Here is a 22,032-nt window from a genome sequence, read left to right as displayed (position 1 = left end):
GACCCTTTCCAAAAAATTAAAATATCATGGAAAAGTTGTTTAACTTCCATAATTCCATTCAAAAAGTTAATCTTTAATAGATGATAGATTCAGGGCCCACAATTCAAATGATTTCAAGTATTTATTTGTTTATTTTTACATAATTTGGACTTCCAGCTCATGAAACCCACGAAAACAGGATTTCAAAAACTTGGAATACTGTGGAGAAATCAGCCCAAATTTTGCAGGGCATGCATGTTTTAAACCGAGTGTGACACTAATCATCTACTGAACTCAAAGCACCTGCACAGGTTTCCCCAGGTATTATTAAATTACTTCAGTTTGGTTCAATTGGCTCAGTTTGGTTCAATATGGGGAAGACTGCAGACATAACTGGCCAGAAGACCATCACTGATACCCTCCATAGGATGGGTAAACCACAAAAGTTCATAGCTAAGGAGGCTGACTGTTCACAGAGTGCTGTGTCCAAGCACATCAATGGAAAGTCTAGTGGAAGGGCAAAATGTGGCAGGAGAAGATGCACCAGCAAAAAGAGATGAACTGGGCTTCAGCGGATTATCAGAGAAGATTCCAGAATCTGACAGAGATCCAGAAAGAGTGGAACGAGGCGGAGTCACAGCTTCAAGAACCACCACATTCAGATGTATCCGGGAGATAGGCTACAACTATTGGGTACCTTGGTCCTCTTTTCCGATGAAAGTAAAGTGTGTCTTTCATTCGGAAATCAAGGTCCAAGTGTTTGGAGGAAGAAGGGTGAGGTACAGAGCCCATACTGCTTGAGGTCCAGTGTGAAATATCCACAGTCAGTCATGATTTGGGGTGCAATGTCCAGTGAAGGTGTTGGTAAACTCTTTCTTAAATCCAAGGTCACTGCAAAGGTCTACCAGAATGTTTTAGAGGACTTCATGATTCTTTCTGCTGAGGATCTGTATGGAGATGCAGATTTCATCTTCCAGCAGGAACTGGCCCCTGCCCATGGCACCAGAAGCACCAAAACCTGCTCTGATACCCATTCCATCACAGTGCTTGACTGACCAGCCAACTCGCCAGACCTAAACCCCATTGAGAATCTATGGGGTATTCTCAAGAGGAACATGAGGGACACCAGACCCAACAACAAAGAAGAGCTGACAGCAAGCATCAAGGAAATCTGGGCTTCCATAACTCCCAGTCAATGCCACAGGCTGATTGCCTCAATGCCACGTCGCATCGAGGCAGTGATTAAGGCAAAGGGATTCCCAACCAAGTATTGAAGAGTGACATATTATTGTGAAAGTACCATATTTTGATTGATTTGTTGTGATCATAATGTCTTTCTTTCTTTCTGCAAAAACTGAGAAGTAGTGTGGGCTGGTGTCTCCACAGTATTCTAATTTTTTGAAATCCTGTTTTTGTGGGTTTCATGAGCTGGAAGCCTAAATTATGTAAAAATAAACAAATAAATACTTGAAATCGTTTGAATTGTGGACCCTGAATCTATCATCTATTAAAGATTATCTTTTTGAATGGAATTATGGAAGTTAAACAACTTTTCCATGATATTCAAATTTTTTGGAAAGGGTCTGTATACATAAAGGCATTTTAAACCCTTCCCACACTCTTGCAATATTCTAAACAATGTTTGTAAACTCTAAACGATCTAAAAGAGCACAACATGTCTCTGCCACCTGCCAGAGCTCTTGGCCACGCCCTCTTCTCTATTGCAGAGCGGAGATATGACACGATGCAGGAGGAAGCTTCTCCTGCAGTGTGGGCTGCACACAGGTACAGCAGGTGCAAAATAATTTAAAATAATTTATTTTAAATAAAAATCCCATGCCGATCTTGCACCTCATCCATCAATCAGCCTATTATGTGTTCTGTCCAATCTTATTTTGAAAAACCGCGATAAAGCAAATCCACGATAAATGAATTGCGAAGTAGCGAGGGTCTACTGTACAGTCTAATGGAAAAACATAAAATATATATATTGTACAGTAACTAACTTCATTTGTGATTTTTTTTTTTTTTTTTTTTTTTTTTTGTGATCTGGTCTTGTATTCTTGTTAGGATTTTGTGTTCGGATGTCTAGAAAATTGTTGCTTGTTTATTGATGAAGTCAATAATGTTACTGTTTCATAAGCTGTTTTTGTTTGTTTCTCCTTCCATTAATATGTTGCTTCTCAAAAACTGCCTAATAGAATTACTGATAAATTAGTAAAAGACTCTAAAACATGAGTATTTAAGACTCTTTTCAGTCACAGCGGCAAGGCTTTTGGTTATTTAGAATAAATAGGTTGTGAACAGCCACACCGCTCTTCTTAATAATTAATTCAGCATAGCATTTCCCACGAGGATATATTAATAGAAGTCTTCACCAAACATCTATAAACAAGGTTGATAATGGTGTTGTGCTATTTTCAGTTCTTCTCTTAGACTGCACACTTTTCCAGCCAATGTTCTGTGCTCTACATATTTTCTTCATTTTGAATGGCTATCCAGATGTTTACTTTTTTTTCTCATCATCTTCCTCTACAGGCTGTTTAAGTACACACTACTCGTTCTATGATGAGCTAATTGCTGTCACTAGTTCAGTGTAGTGGGCCTCCAGCTTTTTAATCCATAGATTTACAGAGAAACATGAGCACTCCATTAAGAAATGTAGACATTTTTTAGAATTCAGGTTTTGCTTTCTGCTCTGTTTTAAAGTTACAGAATAAAATGGGATGCTACAACTAATAAACAAGCAGCTACACCAACACACTCTTTTCACAATGCTGCACACAAATAATGAGAGTATAAAATCTTAGAGGCAATAAAGATAGTGGTGTTTGTGCAGAGTGATGCCCTGCAGCTGGTATAATCTAGTGCATCATTAATGCTTGCACAGTGATAATAAACCTAAGATAAAATCCAGTTTTTCTTTAAGTAAACATACCAACATTTGTAAAAGCCACTTGTTAATCCCTAAAATAAAAATTAGTGGTTGGAGAGCAGTGAATGCAAACTGTGTTTTTGGTTAAACTCTTGTAACACCTAGTTGTTCCCATATTAACATTCTTCAGTCTACTTGTTCCTTACATGATATCTTACTGTTTAATAAAGTTACTTTATTTGTCATGACAGTTCCCCTAGCTAAATAGTTTAACAACACATTAGTTCTAAACTATACAAGCTAGAAAATAATAACTTTATCTGATGTCTATATTTTTGAAGATCATGTGCCATTATAGTCTGCAGTTTTTGTGTTCAGGTCTTGATTTTGTCTGCGGTTCTAGATTTCTCATGTCGTGTTCTGTTTATTCTTCTTATTTTGTTACATTATTCTGCTCCTTTATTATTCCGTTTCAGTTTTGCTTTCTGCTCTTCCCCTCACATCTGGTCCTAGGTTGCTAATTACACCACCCGTGTCACTCATAATACATCCGCTGTATAAATACTTCATTTTTTTTTGTTGCTTTTCAAAGCCTTGTGTCTTTTAGATCGACTTTCTGACAAGTTTAGTAACAGCTTCTTGTCTGTTTCTGTTTTATTTTGTGCTGTAGCAACATTTACTGTAGGTTTTCAGTTTTTTTAATTTCTAGTTACCTGCACTCTTGCCTCAAAGCCTGCATTTGAGTCAATCATCTGACAAAGTATTCTGACGTTCAGTTATTGTTTTTGTTTCCTATTAGTGTGATTGTCAACTTTAAATGTAAGTATATGCTGTGCTGACTCATAAACTTGCAGATATAATTTCAGCCGTATTGTAAACTTTGGTAGAGGACAGAACAATTGAGGTCGAACTAATATGAGACCTTAATGTGATTATTAAGTTGGATATATTGCTTTTTTGGGGGTCTTAAATGTATCAAATAAAGCACAGGGATATTCAAACACAATTCACATATCTGATCAGTATGCTGCTGTAGTTATCTCCCCCTCTTTAGAAACACTTTTATATCATTTTAGTACCTAGCTGTAGGGATATGATCCAATTTTGCTTAAAGAGCAAAACAAGGTTTGACATTGCTGCGAGGTCGGACCAGAATACCAAAAACTAGAAAGTTTTTAATACCAACATCAACTATTGCACCAAAATGCAAAAATAGGAAAGGTTATAGTGTTCATTTACGCTGCTGTTTTAATTAATTAATTAGTTTATTTACTTATATCACATTTAAATTAGAAGATTAAGCAGCATTCAAAAGATTTGTTTTTACAAAAACAAATTCTGATATTGACATGTCCTGGCTATTTACCTGCTATACCTGACCTGGCTTCCCAGTTACTTGGCATGCAGCCCATAAGTCACCAAGTTTTGTATCCATTGAGGAATAACTTTACCTCAAACTTTGACTTGGCTCCTTTTTCAGAGGAAGCAAATTATTAAGGTCTGTTGTTTCCTGTTTCATGCCTTTGGGTGCACCCATCAATTCATGACCTTTTTCAATGTAATTTTTTATTTTAACAAACATGGGTTTACTGTACTGTACTTAAGAGTGTAAAATTAGGATGCCAGAGTTTGTCCTCAGAGTATTTGAGGAGGATGCAAGTAAAGTCCTTGAGTTAGTAAAAATACTGGCGTTTGGTCAAATTGTTGTTACAGAATGATTGATGCTTCCTCCTCAAGTCAGAAGCTTATAGTTTTGTGAACTGTTTAGATTTATTTTTTTAACATGATTCTTGCTAAAAAATAAAAAATGTAAAGCTTTAAAAACATCTGGCCTATTGAATAGGAATATGGGTTAAAATGTAAAGTTTGACAAAACGTTACCAGTTTTTGTCAAGCTTATTTCTTTTTGTTTTTTGTGTTGACTGCAGAGTGGAAAGAGATTGAACACTGCAAGATGACCTGAACTTAAGTGTCTCACTATTTTCTCACACAGACATTAACCACACATCTATTACAAATAAAGCTGAAATTTACAGTAATGTAATAATAAACTGTCTGAACTTAACAGCTGAGTGCTTGTTGTGCAGGTTTAAAAAGAGAGTATGTTGTGATTTTGGAAAATGGGGAACATTATCTTAAAATTAAGGTTGGACCTTCCTCACGTGTGCATTTTTTATTCACTGCTTTCATCTATGCTGTGCCGGTTTAGCAGTTTGGCAAAAATTCAGAATATATTGAATTTCAGACTTTAGATTTAGGGCTGTTTAAAAAAAATCTGTTTCAAATATTCTCTTTAAGTTAAATTAACTTTACATCCCAGTTTCTGTTTCTTTAATCTTTTTAAAAGCTCAGGGGAGAGATATATTTAGCCATTGATTTTCAGACCAGTTTTATCTAGTTTGTGCTTGAAGAAGTTGTTCCTTTCCTCTTTGAACAGAAGCAAAGACATGCTGTCACTACAGAGAAGATTAACAAAGTCAGGCAAGTTAAAAACCCAATAGAGAGAAACATCCATTACTGATTGGGCCTTCAGTTGAGCCAAGAAAAGGCCATTAAGGGAAGCATGAACTCAGCTCCCCGATGAAAACATTTATGAGAAGAACTCACTAATGGGTCAAGAGAGAGGACTGTTTTTATCGCTCAACTTAATTGGCATCTTTGAATCTGTTGCTTAAGGAACAGAAACAATCAGTCAATGCTATTGATTGTTCTCTGTGAAGTGAAAGCAGATGGGGAAATGTGGTGGATTTTAAAGCTCAGAAATGCAATTAACATCATAGTGATGAAGTCACCAGATTAATATAAGCCAAAGCAGAGGCTACTTAGTTTTATTTAAGTTGCTGGTCTTTTATGCCTCAAAAAATGTGTCACCTATTCATAAAATTTTCAAAACTTGAATCCTGAAGTCATTAAAGTCTTTAAAGCTTTGTAATAAGACTCAGTTTTATCAAAGTTGTGTCCTCAAGTCAAAACACTGACCACTAATGAATTTTGTATAATATTAAGAGCTGCTCCAGTGTCAGGAACCTATTTCATCCTTGTTTTCCATCCCCAGGCTAGTTCCTAGATGTATGAGTCCACTGCAGTTTTTTTTTTTCTTTTTTTTTTTTTTTTTTTTTTCAAATATTGGACCATTAAGCTCCAGTAATTGTTATCAGCTCCTCTTTATTATGGCCAAGAGTCAATGGTAAAGAGCATGTGGGGAATGGATGAGAAGATGAGCAGAGTGACTGCTGTTCATCACCAACTGCATCCAGTGCAAAGGTGCAGAACGCTCAATAACACTAATTCAACATGAATTTTAAGGGGTATTGACTTGTGTGGACTCGCAAGGGGCTGCAAATTTGCAGTCTAAGGAAAACGAGCAGAGAGCTAAAGACAGAAGATTAGAAGTTGTCCAGAGAGGGTGAGGACAGTCAAAGGACACAGCTAAGAGGCTCTTTAACACCCACATTTTTAAACGCAGCACACTGTCTCACGCTCGACACTTATCTGTCCTGGCAAAATGCACTTCTAGTGTTCCTACTATAAAAAAATAAAAAAAAACTATATCCATACTGCTTTAATAAAATAAAATATGTATTGTTTAGGTTTAAAAAATGATACCAAATTTTACTCGATACTAAGGATTTATGCTCTAATCACCAAAATGGCAAATATAAAACAAAATTTCATTTGGAAACATTACTTGCATTGACATATTTACAACTGATACAAAGATCTAGCATCAAGCAGAGGTTAGAAAAGGTGGGCCTGTGATCAGAAGGTTGCTGGTTCAACTCCCTGGACTGAAAACATCAAAATGTGGATTGGAAAGGTGAAACACCCATACCTGCCTCCACCCTAATTTGCCTGACTCTGGGCCCTTGAGCAAGGCCCTTAACCCCCACCATCTGCTCCCCCAGTTGCCCTAGATGGCAGCTCTTTGCTCCACACAGAGGGCTATGGTAGCTCAGTGTTTGTGGTTGTGTCAGGAAGGGAGTCCTGCGTAAAACAATTGCCAAGTCTTCATGCGAGTAAGTTTGCTGTGGTGACCCCTGAAGAAGGGAACAGCCGAAAGAAGAAATAAATAAACGAATAAAAAACAAAGGTCTAGCATTCCTTGAAAGAATATACATTACTGCTGCCATTCATTCCAGACTTTTAGAATTAAATCATTTTATCTAGAGAAATGCTGAAACTTTCTGTTTCGGCAAACTAAAAATAAGATTATGCACAATTCTATTAAATATCACATGATGTCCCTCATCGTATGTGTTGTAAATGACTTCTACTTTGCTACTGCATCAAGTTTAAGCTCAATATGTGTTAAATTGACTGGATCATATCCATTTTTTTAGTTTTCCCAGGTCAGATGATTGTAGCAGTCATCTTGATTTGGATTGACTTAAACATTAATCATTTGTAGATGTCTTTTCTAATGATCATTTCCAAGGTGACAGAGCGGTTTCTTCTCAGCAAGAGGTTTCTAGGGTTGCTCTCAGGTCTTTCTGGTGGAGTTTGCATGTAACCATACCATACCACTTTATTTATAAAGCACTTGAAACAGCGACAAGGCCAACCAAACTGCTGTTCTCCCTGTGCATTTTTTTTTTCTGGGTTTACAATTCCTTCCACAGACCAAAAATGTGCAGGTTAGGTTAATTTGTAACTAAGTTGTCTCTAGGTGTAAATGAGAGCACGGATGGTCATTTGTCTCTGTGTGGTCCTGTGACGGATTGTGTAAACCGCCTCTCGCACAGTAACTGCTGGAGATTGAGATCCGGAAAAGCAGAATGGATATATGGATCGTCCATAATCTGTTACACAGAATGTATCGATCAGTCTAAGCTATTACCACACCCAACTTTAAGGTCAGTTGGTTGTGGCAGCCATCTTGAATGGTGTTGTCTTTAAAAGCTAATCCGCAGTAGATACTGCAAGTTTTGTTAATTTGTCCAATGGTTCGTGAGCTTTTCTGGCAGCAGACAATTGCACAAACATCCACGATAAAACACTGTCATCTGCCTGTGCCCTTACAGGGGGCAAGCAATAAAGATTGAGAGGATTATCTGATCCAGCAATGGTTCTCAGAAAGGAAGCTATGTGGTTTTTTTATTATTATTTTTTTATCCTTTGACTTTTTGTATCAGTATAGATTATTCAATTTTTACACCATTTATGTTGAATGGTTTTGGATTCTCTGATTAAGTCATGGCTCTTTTATGTTGAGGGTGCAGTTCGCCCAGCTGATTATTGTGCGCTCCAAAGCAACCCTTCAGGAAGTTTGTGATTCTAATTTTTTTTCCCATACAGTGTAGCCTAAACAGTTTCACTTCTGTTTTTAGTTGCAGAGGCTGAAACGCTCCTTGTCCCTCAAATCAGTCATACGCAGCAAGAGTGTGGACAACTTTTTCCAGCGCAGCAATGGTGAAACTCCACCAGCCTCAGCCCTTATCACTGCACCGCCACCTCTACCTTCTCCTCCTCCCTTCTCTGAATGCCCCTTGAGCTATGAGGGCTCTCCCTCCATATCTCCATCTGTAACTTCCAACCCTTCGTTTTTGTCACACTCCCCATCCATCAGTCCTTCACTGTCCAGGACCTTTAAAACCCAACCAAAGTGTCAGACCCAGCCAGTCAAGACCCACTGTTTTCAGGAACATGTCTTCCGTAGGTCTGCGAGCTGCCATCGATGCAAACTCATGATCCAAGGTAGGCCAGACATTAACCACACCCTTCCCCCATTGGAAGAAATAAATATTTTTATTAACTGGTTCATAAAAAGCAGTCAGCAATATTTATTTCTGCTGTCTTTGTCATTACTTTGTATCAAACCAACCTCTAACCCGTTTCTTTTGGCCTAAATATCTTGTCTGTTTTTTGTGTCCATGTAGGGAACTCCAAACAGGGTCTACGTTGTAAATCCTGCAAACTGGCAGCCCACCTCTGGTGCTCTTCTGAGCTCTCCCAGCAGGCCTGTAATGGGAAGGTAGGAGACTGACTCCAGTTTCAGTCACACGACCCATGTGAAATAAGTATCAGCGCAAAGTTTTACTGAAAGAATTTGGCACAAATACGATATTCAATTTTGAAGACACTCAAAATCATTGAAAGTTCAATGATTGAACATGAAGCATTTTTTCAATTATCAACAGTTTGGCTTTAATGCATTTAAATTACTGTTTTATTCTCTTTTCTTAATTCTTTAGTGTGAAAAACTGAATGTCATTAAAGATAAGATGCAATTCATAAAATAATTTATCTGAATTAGTGCTTGACACATAGGAATGTGCCATATGGCATAAATTCATATCATGATATGTATTGTGAAGGGTGGTGATAATGATATATATCAGGATATGTTTTTGGTATAAAACTTGCAATAGGAATGAAAAAAGTATAGGGTGTCCTTTTTCCATAGTTTATTTTGAAAAGTGTTATACCACAAAATAATTTCAATTAAGAGAATTTTACTACTAACTAACTAAATAATATGTTAACTCAACAGTTTCCAGTATTCTCACTTAAGAAATGAACAACAGAGCAGCATTTTACACTGAAAACACTTCACCCTCCAACCCTCTAGTGGGCCTCTCCTTCCACTTTAAAAAGAGCTGACACAAAATGGCGACCAGTTTCCTCTGTGGCTTTGACCAGAGGGTCTCGCAGTAAAATCACACACCACAGCGTTCTTTTCACAGATCAGAGAGCAGGTTTCTCTAAAGTTGACCAACACTTACTTTAACTTTAGACGGGGGGGTAAAAAAAAAAAACTTTTGACGGAACACAGCGTTTTGCACGTGCATCCGAATATGGCGATACTACGGCAAGCCGGCCATAGTTAGCTTGTACCTGTTGCGCACAGTTTTCAATTCAATAAAGTAACGATTAAATCTGACAACTGATTTTACATCAGACACAGCATTACTGCGGTTAGCCTGTAGAAGACAGATTTCTATCATAGGCTAAATGTCTATTGTTTCTACCGTGTACGGTATATATCACTCATTCCTATATGACACATGATATTTAGACCCAGATTTACTGGGAGGAGCTTGTAAATATTGTGCAAATTATTTTGTTTCAGTTTACTCCCAAAGTGTCTTGTGTCTCAATGTGTTTGCTATCCATTCTCTTTTTATTTTATTTTGTTGTGCTCATAAGATGCCCAGAAATCTCTGATTCTCTCTTTTTTTTTTTTTTTCCTCCAGTCACCACAATTTAGCTGTATAGGTCACCAACTTTTCTTAGGGTTGTCTCACATTTCTTTTACTTTCTTACTTACAAAAACGACCATAATTTCCAGACTATTGAGTGCACCTGAATATAAGCCGCGCTCACTAAATTTAAAAATAAAAAATCATTGTGCATATATAGGCCACTCTTGTTTATAAACCACGTGTGTCCACATTGTAACGTGATATATTTACACAGAAAGATTTTTTAAAAACTTTTAATTAAATACTTTGTATACACAAATGCGTACAGTAAATGTTTTTTTTTTTACTGAACAGTGCCTGTAACACGGCTGGTTAAAAAATAAATTAAAATACAGTAGCCTACCAGGAAAAATCATTGAACACTATCTTCATCTTCCTCCTGTGCACTAAAATGACTAAAGTCGTCTTCAGTGTCAGAAGTGAACAGCCTCATAATTACATCATCACACACATCCTCAGTCTCTTTCGTTGTCGTTCTGAACGCTACTTTCATCTCGAGGCAAATTCGCAATTTCATTTGATTTACGATGCACAGTTATTTCTAGTTCTTGGTTGTGTCCCGTGGCACAATGGGAACATTTATTTATACAGGTAGTCTTAAGTCACAAGGACCCACCCCCCAAGAGAGACATGTATTGGGCAGCTATGCGAGCGCCTGAGTGTGACGAGGCTAAATGTTTTGGTGGCATGAAACTCGTTAGCCTGTCCAAAAAAATAAAAAATAAATCCTTAAATTAGCTGCAGCGTTGTATAAGTTGTGGGGTTCAAAGTGTGTGTGTGGGGGAGTAGCGGCTTATAGTCTGGAAATTATGGTAATTTGGGGAGAGTTCCAAACAAGATACTCAAACACACACACACGACTCTTGACTACTTTTAGAAATATTGTCTTGCATATTTTTCAAACACTTTTCAAAGTTCCACCAACACGAGAGTGAGACTCTGACTCACACACTTCAGGACATTTTGGAAACATCTTCTTGTGTCCAGTTTGTCACCAAAAGTCGCAGCCCTGTGAGATACAGGCCCAAGACTTCATCAAGTGAGACACTGTCTCAAGTTTTGAAAAGTAACTGAATTTGATTATTAGATTTTAACTTTATTCTGTTGCATTCAGTTTTTTTATATGCCCTATTCCTTAGCTTACTAGGCTTAGCCTGTGTAAAAGTGGTCAAATTTACATTTTATTTTTTGCTGTGAAAATGAACAATGTTGCTTTATTATAGATACAGTAGCTTATGAGTATAAAGCATTGAACTGGTCAGGTTGTTTTTGTACTCATTAATAATATTCAGTGTGCTCCAGATGTTGCTGGTATTTCTCAGCCGTTTGGCTTAACATAAAAAGGCCACATAATTCATTACAGTGTACGGTAATTGTTTCTAAGCTGTACTGGGAGTGTGAATGTTCCTCTGAGGAATGAATCTAATTCAGAATGTGCAGTGTCAGCAGAATGGTATGGTATCTGCAGGCTGTGAGTGTCTTTGAGTTATTTGGCAGAGCATTGAGTCCTGATAATGTGTCTATTCTGGAAACCTCTGGCATGCTGAAAAATGATGAAACCCTTGTTAAACCAGAAAACACAAAAAGGAGGAGTAAAACTGGAATGCTATATCATTAAAACTGGAAGTCTAAAATGATCTCCTTATCGTAAATGTTATAACAGAAGGAAAATGCTAAGGTTGATAATGTTCATTTATTTCATCTTTTTTTCGTTGCCCTTTCTCCATCTCCTCTCACGCGATGCCCTTGTCTCGTCCTCTTTCTTGTCTGGGTGCTACATTTCCTTCCTCCCCTCGAAATTCAGTAAGAAAATCAATATCTGTCTGTACCAGCTGGTCTGCCTAATTCAGTGTGAAATTCACTGTGTTTGAGGCGAACACAATCCCTCAAGGATGTGACTCGTCAGGCTCTAGCCAAGTCATCGGCAGTGTCCTTTTCCATCACTGCGCTCTCATCAAGCCATGGATTAGGCATTTTACTGAAACTGCAAGGAATTTAACCAGCACATCTCGGCTAAAGCAGAAATAGATTCATTTGAAATTTTATTTTGATTGTAATTGAAGTAATTTGTCAGGTTCTGTGTGAAATACAGAAACAGATTGTTGAAATGTTTGGAATGGTTGATCTTTAGAATAGAAATGCCAACTGCACTCGGGACAACTTGAGGCGAGACAGAGGCTTTTTGCTGCAGGAAGCTATCGAAGGCTGCACATCAGAAGCAGAGTCCTGGAGGAACCCGCTTACTTAGAGTAACTAATCTTAAATTTATGAGTTCAAACACTGTTTATTATATGTAATCATCAATACAAAACAATAGAAGGTGACTAAAATGCTTGGACTCTGTAGTTTTAGGTTCATCTATAACTTTTGAAACCATCTTCCTTTTACGTTTTTTCAATAATTTTAGGCAGTTTTAAAAAGTGCTCTACCTCTACGTTTTTAAATGTCACCAGGAAGTTTGTTACACTGCTGATAACAAATCTAATGAAGAATGGAATACTTATCTGTGCTTACATATCGTTTTAAAACATTAAAACTTGCAAAATTCAACTCAAGTCTTTTAAGTGATTGAAACCACCTGTGCAGCAGTGTTGTCCTAATTGTTGCAACAATATGTTTATTGTAAAGACCTTGTTCACATCTTTATTAATTTATCCTGCTGTTCTTATGAAATAAATATAAAGATTAGTGTATTTTGCAAAGATTAAGTCAAGTCAACTTTATTTATAAAGCACATTTAAAACGGCAGCTGTTACCAAAGTGCTTAACATAAAATATCAATGGAAGTAATTTAATGGAAAAAATAAAATAAATTAATGATAGTACTGAAGATTAATTAAAAGTACCAAAAGTCAAACGTAAAAACACAGAATACACAGATTAAGTTAAATGTTATATAAAATATGTTTTTTGTTTGATCAAAGAGCTCAAACATTAATTTCTTAAAGAAACCTCATAACCACCATTTGTAATACCCATTATCTATAACTAAAATCTATTTTTAAGCCTATATATATATATATATATATATATATATATATATATATATATATATATATTGCCCTTTGATCCTAAAATTAGTTAAAATAATTTATTATTATTAACAACACAAGAGCATTTTCATTGTAAGTTTTAATGTATCAAAAGCAAAGTAAAAATGAAGACGTTTGTATAAACGGTCCATAAAAGTAAAGTAGATGCCAATTAAATGCATTGATTACCTGATCATCAGCAGGTGAGACAGCAAAGGTTTAGGCAGTGTGCAGCTTTGAAGCGTTCCGTTTTGTGTTAACACACTGAGCAACAATCTTAACAAAACAGTTTGTGCTGCTTGTGCTAAGAAGAATTTAGTTTCCAAACTGTGGAGTCTTATCATTCTAGAATATTTACAGGAGAAAACATTTAAGACAATTGCAGACTTTTCATTATAAAATCAGACATTGTCATAAAAAATGGCTAAATCAAGTCAAGATGTTTAAAATAATGAAGTTCATGGCATTACTTTTAAAATGTATGGCTTCTCTAAAAGTATAACCCAGAGAAACACCTTTTTTTTTTCATTAATAAACACGGAAGCATAGCTTTTATATTCAAAGCTACGTTGAATAAACCATGAGGTTTCTTCAAATGTACTTTAGACAAAAAAGATCAAAGTTGAGGTCCGTGTGCATAATGCACAGCACTATTTTTTTTAATAAAAAAAATCAAACACAATACGTTAGAACAAAGACTTCACACAAACTGTTAAGCATGGTGGTGGAGGATTGATGATTTGGGCTTGTTTTACAGCCACAGGATTCAAGCACTTCGTAGTCTTGGAGTTGGCAATAACTTTCCTTGCATAACAAGGTATTCAAATGCAACACCATGTGTTCACAATTGAAGAAACTGGTTCATATTACAGGGAAATGACATACAAATGTCCCATTTGTTAATATGCTTTTAATGTTTAAGTTAAAAAATCACAAGACCTTGTATGGGTTAATATAGCATCATTTTGCATGTTTTTATGCTGTAATTAATATATTTTATTTAGTGCCCGAGCATTTGCACTTTTTTCCACCACCAGTCAAGAAAATAAGAAAACGCAAAAGAATTATCAAAACTTAAGACGGCAAATCTTTTTAAACTGGATATAACTAAAAGCATTAAAAATATTAATGGCCTCCCTTCCCTTGGCTTGTTTCTGCACCAATTTTCTGAGTGCACTAATATAAACTAAGTATATACTGTATATAACCAATTACAAAAAAAAAAATCTCCAGAATCAAGGTTTAAATGACTTTGGACTCCTGACAACTATTTGTAATCAATGCTAATTTAACCTAAAGATGTATTATTTTATGAGAACAGGGCCTGCTGAGCAGTGCACAAAGTAATTACCAGTGCTGCAAAGGTTCACACACACATACACATTCATCCTTGCTCTGTGTGAGCTTTTGTTGTAATATAGTTTTAGAACTCCAGTCAGCCTGCTTAATATGTTCATACATGATGTTTGAAGAAAACCTGTGAGGAATGATCTGTTTCACCTCAGGACTGAGTTTGTTCAATTAATTTTTAAATGGGTTTGGAAATGGTGATTCCAGTGCAGCACTTTGTGACAAAAACATTAAAACAAGGACGATGAATGCATTATTCAGAAAAACAAGTATCAAGAGCCTCATTTATAACATTTGCATGGGCAGAAAATGGGACCCAAAAGATGCAATTGAGGCCATTCTGAACAAAACAGCATGTCCTTGACAATCCAGAACTTTTTTATTTTTCCTTTATGGGGCAGCTGTGGCCAAGTGGTTAGAGCAGTTGTTCTCAAATGCAAGAGTTGGGGGTTCGATTCCACCAGCAGTCACAAGCCGAAGTGTCCTTGGGTAAGACACTGAACCCTCATTGCCTCCGATGTGTGTCCCATTGGTGTATGAATGTGATAAAGCTCTGATTATTCTTTGTGTAGTTAAGTGTTGTATGAATGGGAAAATGGGGGAACAGATTGTAGTGTAAAGCACTTTGAGTAACTTCATAGAAATGTGTTATATAAGTACAGTCCATTTACTTGTAATGTTTTTATTTTGAGACTGACTCAGTTTGAAAATGAGCATCTCGAACTGCAGAGAATAAATTTCATGTCCTCAAGACTGGAAATATAAAGGTCCAACAGACTTGGTTTCTCATTAAAGTGTGTTTCAGTATTTTAAAAAGCAACATTTTGTTTTTCAGCATGTGCCACTTATCTTTATTTATATAACATCTTTTATGTCTTAACTGACAAGAGGAGACGACACTGGATAAATAAAGCTGAGTTACTATTATTGGAAACTTTATTTGCAGAATATAGCACATTCATGACAGCCTTAAAAACAGCTCTTTTGTCTCTAAATCGTGCACTGTAGCTCAACATTTTTGTCTTGCTAAAAAAAGATATCAAAGCCATACTGAACCATTTCTGCACTGGTTGATCTTCATCGTGGCTCAATGTGGATAAGTGTTTTTGAAGACAAACATAAAAACAAGTCAATTCTGCTTTATTAACCGTAAGTCTGTATTTAGAAACATTTTCCCTGGTAAATCGTTAAAACCAGTGGAAAAACTGCAACACAGAATAAGTGCATTAATTCAGTAATAGATTAAATTGGGTCATATAACTTTTTTATGCCATGGTGGACTTCATAGGGATTTATTTAGGCTCTTAAACTGTTGGCTTGGATATATCAGGTGATTAGAGGTGGACTTGTTGTTGCCAGGTTAATGTTTGGCTTCAAAAGGTTAAAATAACACAGGAGCTTTCTCACTCATCTCAAGTGTTTTTCTTCCTCCTATGGCCCTTAAACCAAAGAGCTCTGAAGGAAAATTGTCAACAGCTATTATCATCTTTTGTTGCCAGGAAGAAAGAAATTGGAGCAGGTGTGGGTCTATAACAAATATGATCCAGTACATTAATAGTGTAATAACGTCTATGTTTACTGACCTGATATTTTTTTTGGGTGATTTAGCTGGAAATATTGTAGGTTTTCTATAGGTCCAGTCTTATTAGTTAAGTCAAGTCAAGTCAAATTTATTTGTATAGTACATTTAAAACAGGAACTGGTAGTAAAGTGCATTAACAAAAGAAAGACATACATGGGGATACTAGGCTGCAGCCACTTGAGCGGTGCCACCTTTTTAGATAAGTGACAACATGAGGAAATGGGAGATCAGAAACAACCTCGGCACAAAAAGCAACATAAATAGACATAAGACATACACTGCCTGCCCCCCCCCCCCCCCCCCCCCCCAAAAAAAAAAAGTTGCCACCTGGATTTAACTAAGCAAATAAGTACGAGCCTCCAATGGATAATTCCTGCATGGGCGATTATCTTTCAGCTGGCAACAAGTTATTTAAGCCCAACTGGTGCAATGAGTTGCTTCTCTTTTCTTAAACAACCATGTTGAAAGACACATGGCGTGGTCGTGGAAAAGATGTCAGTCTGTTTGAGAAGGGTCAAATCACTGGCATCAAGCAAAGAAAACATCTAAGGAGATTGTAGAAACTACTAAAATTGGGTTAAGAACTGTCCAGCACATTATTAAAAACTGGAAGGATAGTGGGGACCCATCGTCTTCAAGGAAGAAATGTGGCAGAAAAAATCCTGAATGATCGTGATCGGTGATCACTTAAATGTTTGTTGAAATTAATTAGAAGAAAAGCAACAGTAGCACTCAGGGCTATGTTTAATAATGAAAGTAAGAGCATTTCCACACAAAATGTGAAGGGAACTCAAGGGATTGGGACTGAACAGCTGTATAACCTTAAGAAAACCACTAATCAGTGAGGCTAACTGGAAAAAAATGCTTCAATTTTCTAGGGAGCATAAAGATTGGACTCTGGAGCAATGGAAGAAGGTCATGTGGTCTGAGTCCAGATTTACCCTGTTCCAGAGTGATGGGCGCATCAGGGTAAAAAAGAGAGGGTGGTGAAGTGATGCACCCATCATGCCTAGTGCCTAGTCATCACTGCAAGATCTGGGTGAAAAATGAATGCAACACTGGATGGAAACGGATCTTGTGACATCGCAGAAGCTTATTGAAACAGTGACACAGTGAATGCATGATGTAATCAAAGCTAAAGACGGTCCAACGAAATATTAGTGTGACATTTTTTTGGTGACATTTTTTTTTTTGCCAGGCAGTATATTATACATATGCCAGTGGAGGCATTGAGTTTGAGGGAAGGTCGTAGCACAGCACAGTCTCTCGCTAGTACATTCTCTCATTATTAGGTGTAAAATTTTATAATAAACTGTCTTTTTATTCTTTTTTTTAATTTTAATTATTATTTGACTTGCTTTGTATTTCTCCCACTGTATTTTAATTCAGAGAAAATTGCCAAAATATTAGACGAGATGTCTAAAAATCAGCCTACATGTAAAATTACAAGCATATAGACACGAAGTCACTGCTTCAAGGATTTATCAAATATTTGTGACTTTTGCAGTTTTGTTAAAATTAAAATAAATGCTCTTTTTTTTCTAAGCTTTTATTGTGAAAGACATGCCCATGAAACAGACTGAACTGATGCAAAGTGGTTCTGAACAAATTAATTAAACAACTTCATTGAAGCATAATAATTAGTTAATCTGACGAATTCTTAATCCTTAAGACCAAAGTGTTCAAAGCAGCATGATAATTCAATTTAAATTTAAATACTATAGGAACTTCTCTCTGCACGTACAGTGCCTTTTGCTCTCTTGGATCTTGAAACGTTTTTAATCATCCAGGTTTCATGTAGACCCACTGTTCCTGAACACAGCCACAGAGGTATTGTGTTACTCGTACGGTAACTACTTTTGTCTTTTTGCCATCTCAAGTAACTCACATTTTCTTCCTGTGTCTCATCCGATATGTCAGGCAGGAGCTTTTAAGAAGAACTTCAGCTCTCCTATGCTGACCATTGATCCGCTGGGTGCAGTGAGGGAAGTTCCTGCAGCTCAGGGTTTGTGCATCTGAAACTCTCGGGTCATGACGCCCCTACTTTACTTCAGCTTTAAAATGACACATTTTCAATGATTTTGTTCGTCTGCAGAGACAGAAAGTGTCATTGTTGACCCCGTGTACGAGGCGCTGCGCTACGGGACGTCACTGGCTCAGATGAGTCGCTCCAGCTTCGGAAGTATCTCCGAATCCCCCTGTCATGAGGTGTAGAATACACTGCCAACCCCAGCCATGCATATTAATTCAAGCTGACATAAGAAATCTCATTGACTTTGCCATTTTTATTCAAGGCAGAAAAACTGCAAGACAAGTTAGAAAACCAGCCTATCACAGAAGAGGAACAGATTCCAGGAAGTAAATACATTTTTTTTTATCATTAAAAAAATATATATTTCTGTGACAGACTTACAGAATAATATTAAAACGGATACAGTTTGTTTTAATGTTTTAATGTTGTCAGCTAACGAGAAGATGTATTTACATTTAGTAAATGAAAATGCAAATCAATGTTATGCTCACTCATGGGTAGCTCCAGTGTGACATCATTGTGACAATGCTAAACAAATAGTCCCACGTGGTATAGTAGCTTTTAGCTACTATTTTCCTGATTTTAGCTTTTAACCATGTTTTCTTATTTTAGCTTTTAGCTACTGTTTTGATAATCTTAGTGTTTAGACACTGTTCTGCTTGTTTTTGCTTTTAGCCACTGTTCTGCTCATTTATATTTTACAAACTTGATCTGGTTCTAGGTACCATTTTACTCATGTTAGCATTTAGCTACTATTTCCCTAACTTTGGCTTTTAACTACTGTTTTGCTGATCAGTGTTTATTTACTATTATGCGTGTTTTAGCTTTTAGCCACGGTTTTGCTCATCAGGGGCGGCTGTGGCTGAGCAGTCATCCTCCAATGCAAGTGTTGGGGGTTCGATTCCACCAGCAGTCACATGCTGAAGTGTCCTTGGGCAAGACACTGAACCCATCATTGTCTCCGATGCGTGTCCCATCAGTGTATGAATGTGATCTAAAGCACTGATTAATCTTTGTATTGATCTAGTAGAGTGCTGTTTGAATGGATAAATGAGGACACAGATTGTAAAGAACTTTGAGTATCTTGATAAAATAGAAAGGAGCTATATAAGTACAGTCCATTTACCATTTATTGTTTAGCTACTGATCTGCTAGCTTTAACTTATAGCTACAATTAAGCTTTAAGCTCCTGTTCTGCTAGTTAATATTTTAGCTACTGTTTTGTTCTTTCAAGGTTTTGGCTATTGTTCTGAGAAATTGTCGCTTTTAGCTACTGTTCTGCTAATTTTAGATGTTAGCTAATGTTTAACAAATTTAGCTTTTAGCTATTGGTCTGCAATTTTATAGCTTTTAGTTACTAATTTGCTTTTTTAGATCTTGATGTAGTTAACTTTTAAACATTGGTTTTGGCTTTAATGAATTTCAGCTGTTGTTCGGATTTCAGATTTGCATGTTTACAGAAAATGCCATTTCTCTGGTTTTAGCTGTTTTATCCATTAACATATGCTTGTTGTGTCCTTATCAGTCCGAGTAGCTTCTGTTAAAGTTGTGTGCGTGTATGCACGTGTGTGTGCAGTATTTTTCCCTCTGCGCTTTAGTCCCTGGAGAAAGGATCGTCTTTGTTTGCTCTGCCACCACTTTACTGTAAACGACCTTCACTTCTGGCTTGCTTCTATTAAACACAGTGATTTGAGCTCTTTGTTAAAATCTTTTTCTTTTCTCCTTCACTCTGTGGTCTTTCTCTTTCTCATGTGTGATCTTTGTTCGTTTCTTGCATGTCTTTGCTCTTATCTTGTGTATTTGTGTTTATGTGTCTGTCTCTGCAGTGCTCACCCCTCCTGAAAGCGAGAAGGCCGATTCAGAAGACAGAGTCAGCCTGAAGGTGCGTAGTCAGCATTTCAGCTTGTTATAGGACTAAACATCCTCTCTCAATCCTTCATAGTTTAGTTTTTCTCAAGTTTAGTAAATTTTTCCCAATTTTTTTCCCTAGACTCCCAAGCGAGTAGAGGTTCACTCCATTCACACCTATGTCGCCCTCTACAAGTTTCTGCCTCAGGAGAAGAACGACTTGGAGCTACAGTTAGTCAAACTTCTCTTTTATTGTGTGAATTAGAGGAGCCAGGTGAGAAAGGACATTCTTACACCATCTGTCACCCCAGCAGGATTATCATTGGTGGGGTTCAAACTGGAAGGCGGGTGGGGATCATGCTGGGAGGATGGGAAGGACAAACAGCTGCACTGAGTGCGTGTCAGAAAAATCGTTTTCGTATGTCAGCAGGTACAACTAGCTGCTGAGCGTGGTGCAACAACCACAACTAATGTGGCGGTTCAGTACAAAAATGATTTCTCTGACACTTATCGTGCAGCATCATGTAGCTCAGACCTTGTACTGACGTACTCTTTCATATGTAGCACAAACAGTCGTCAGTGTGTCTCTGTATGCAGCTGGAGCTGATAAATAACCAAATCATGACTTTCCTTTAATAATCTTTGTGTCTGCAGGCCTGCTGACAGAATTCAAGTCATAGATGATTCCAATGAAGACTGGTGGAAGGTAGCCTCTCAATGCATTGCACACATTTTATCCACTAAATAATTCAAAAGCCTTATTTATTTTGTCTTTCTACTAAGGCAGAGCTTTTATGAATAAAATCACTATAAATATCTTGATTGCCTTTGAATAGGCCCTTACAGAAACGTATATTGTTTGGCTGTCGGACAGCAGAATCCGAACGAAGAGTTGCTGCTTGAAGAAGTGTAGAGCAGGTTGGCATAAAGAGGAAGAGGAGGACAGAGGATTCAGTTTGTAATGAAGAAGATGAATATTTTAAACGTTACCTGCTGAAACGGACACTCCTACGTAACGGACACACCAGTGAGATCTACTGTGAGATATTGGCACAGCAACGACACTTTAAATATTTGTGCCCTAAAGACGTTCAGGTTGAATTTTAAATGCTCCAAACCACATAAGGGGGTTAAATGTAAAGGATGTTCCAGGCAACAGGAACTCAAACCTGCTTCTCTTACTGCAAATGCTGAATTAGTTTTAAGATTCTGTTCACGACGATCAGAACTGACTGAAAATATCTGTGTCGACTGGTATTTATTTGTGCATGTGTGTGTGTGTGTTTACCAGGGAAAAATCAGAGACAAGGTGGGATATTTCCCAGCCAACTTTGTGCAGCGGGTTCGCCCCGGTGAGCGGGTGTGGAAGGTCACCGCAGGTTTCCACGGCAACCGAGAAAAAAGTCAGATGACTGTGAAAGAGAATCAGGTGATCATTATAAAATGCACCCTTTTTTTATCTCGTGTATACACACTGAGGCAGATTTTTTTTTTAATTATATGCAAATTATTTCAGAAATTGTCGCAGAGGACATCATGTGACAGATTTCAGCCCAAATCTCTCTCACATTTACTGAAAGTCACTCCCTTTCCTCACCCTTTCACTCCCCCTCTGCAGATCTGCGTGGGGAAAAACGAGGAGACTGACGGCTTCCTTCGGCTGAGCAGCGGCAAGAAGAGAGGCCTGGTCCCTCTGAAGTGTCTTCTGGAAGTATGATGGCAGCGTGCCTCTCCTTGACCCACAGTTGAACTACGTGACGGAGGAACACTCAGGAGAGTTCAGCCAGCACCTCACTGATGAGCAACCATCTCTACTCCAAAAAAAAAAAAGGCTGTGAATGAGCAGCTCGAGTTGGAAGATGACGCACTGTTTTGCTTTTGGCTGCAAAAGATAAAAGTTACTACTTGAAGGAGTTTCTTTAGAGGTGCTCTCCCTGTAGCACAGCTTCTTTTTGTGAGGTCTGGAGAACACTCACAAGAGATATGTAGCAATTAAAACCGAGAAGGAACTCTGGCTACCTCAGAAGCCATTTCCACCGATCAGCTGCTCATGGACGAGAACCACTTTGCGATGATGTCAAGGCAAAGCTCAAAGACTGTTCAAACCAAACTGTCTTCATTGTGTGTAGAGA

At 37.4% G+C, this 22,032-nt stretch overlaps 1 protein-coding gene across 1 annotated transcript in view; it reads left to right on the top strand.

The window, feature by feature from the left end:
• The window catches only part of LOC119423671 (SH3 and cysteine-rich domain-containing protein 2-like), a 34,510-nt gene extending 12,861 nt beyond the window's left edge, over window positions 1-21,649 (top strand). The window contains exons 2-11 of the mRNA XM_037691076.1: window positions 8,182-8,548; window positions 8,731-8,825; window positions 17,941-18,025; window positions 18,116-18,228; window positions 18,315-18,378; window positions 19,879-19,934; window positions 20,043-20,131; window positions 20,555-20,606; window positions 21,192-21,329; window positions 21,519-21,649. Of these exons, the coding sequence (XP_037547004.1) occupies window positions 8,182-8,548; window positions 8,731-8,825; window positions 17,941-18,025; window positions 18,116-18,228; window positions 18,315-18,378; window positions 19,879-19,934; window positions 20,043-20,131; window positions 20,555-20,606; window positions 21,192-21,329; window positions 21,519-21,617 (1,158 nt within the window). The 3' untranslated portion in view covers window positions 21,618-21,649. The remainder of the gene's footprint in view (window positions 1-8,181; window positions 8,549-8,730; window positions 8,826-17,940; window positions 18,026-18,115; window positions 18,229-18,314; window positions 18,379-19,878; window positions 19,935-20,042; window positions 20,132-20,554; window positions 20,607-21,191; window positions 21,330-21,518) is intronic.
• Window positions 21,650-22,032: the final 383 nt, after the last annotated feature.

Source organism: Nematolebias whitei, chromosome 17 (genome assembly GCF_014905685.2).
Source record: "Nematolebias whitei isolate Nwh7 chromosome 17, NemWhi1, whole genome shotgun sequence".
NCBI classification, from domain to species: Eukaryota; Metazoa; Chordata; class Actinopteri; order Cyprinodontiformes; family Rivulidae; genus Nematolebias; species Nematolebias whitei.
Note: the sequence above shows the minus strand (reverse complement) of the source record. Positions and strands in the feature narration are given on the sequence as shown.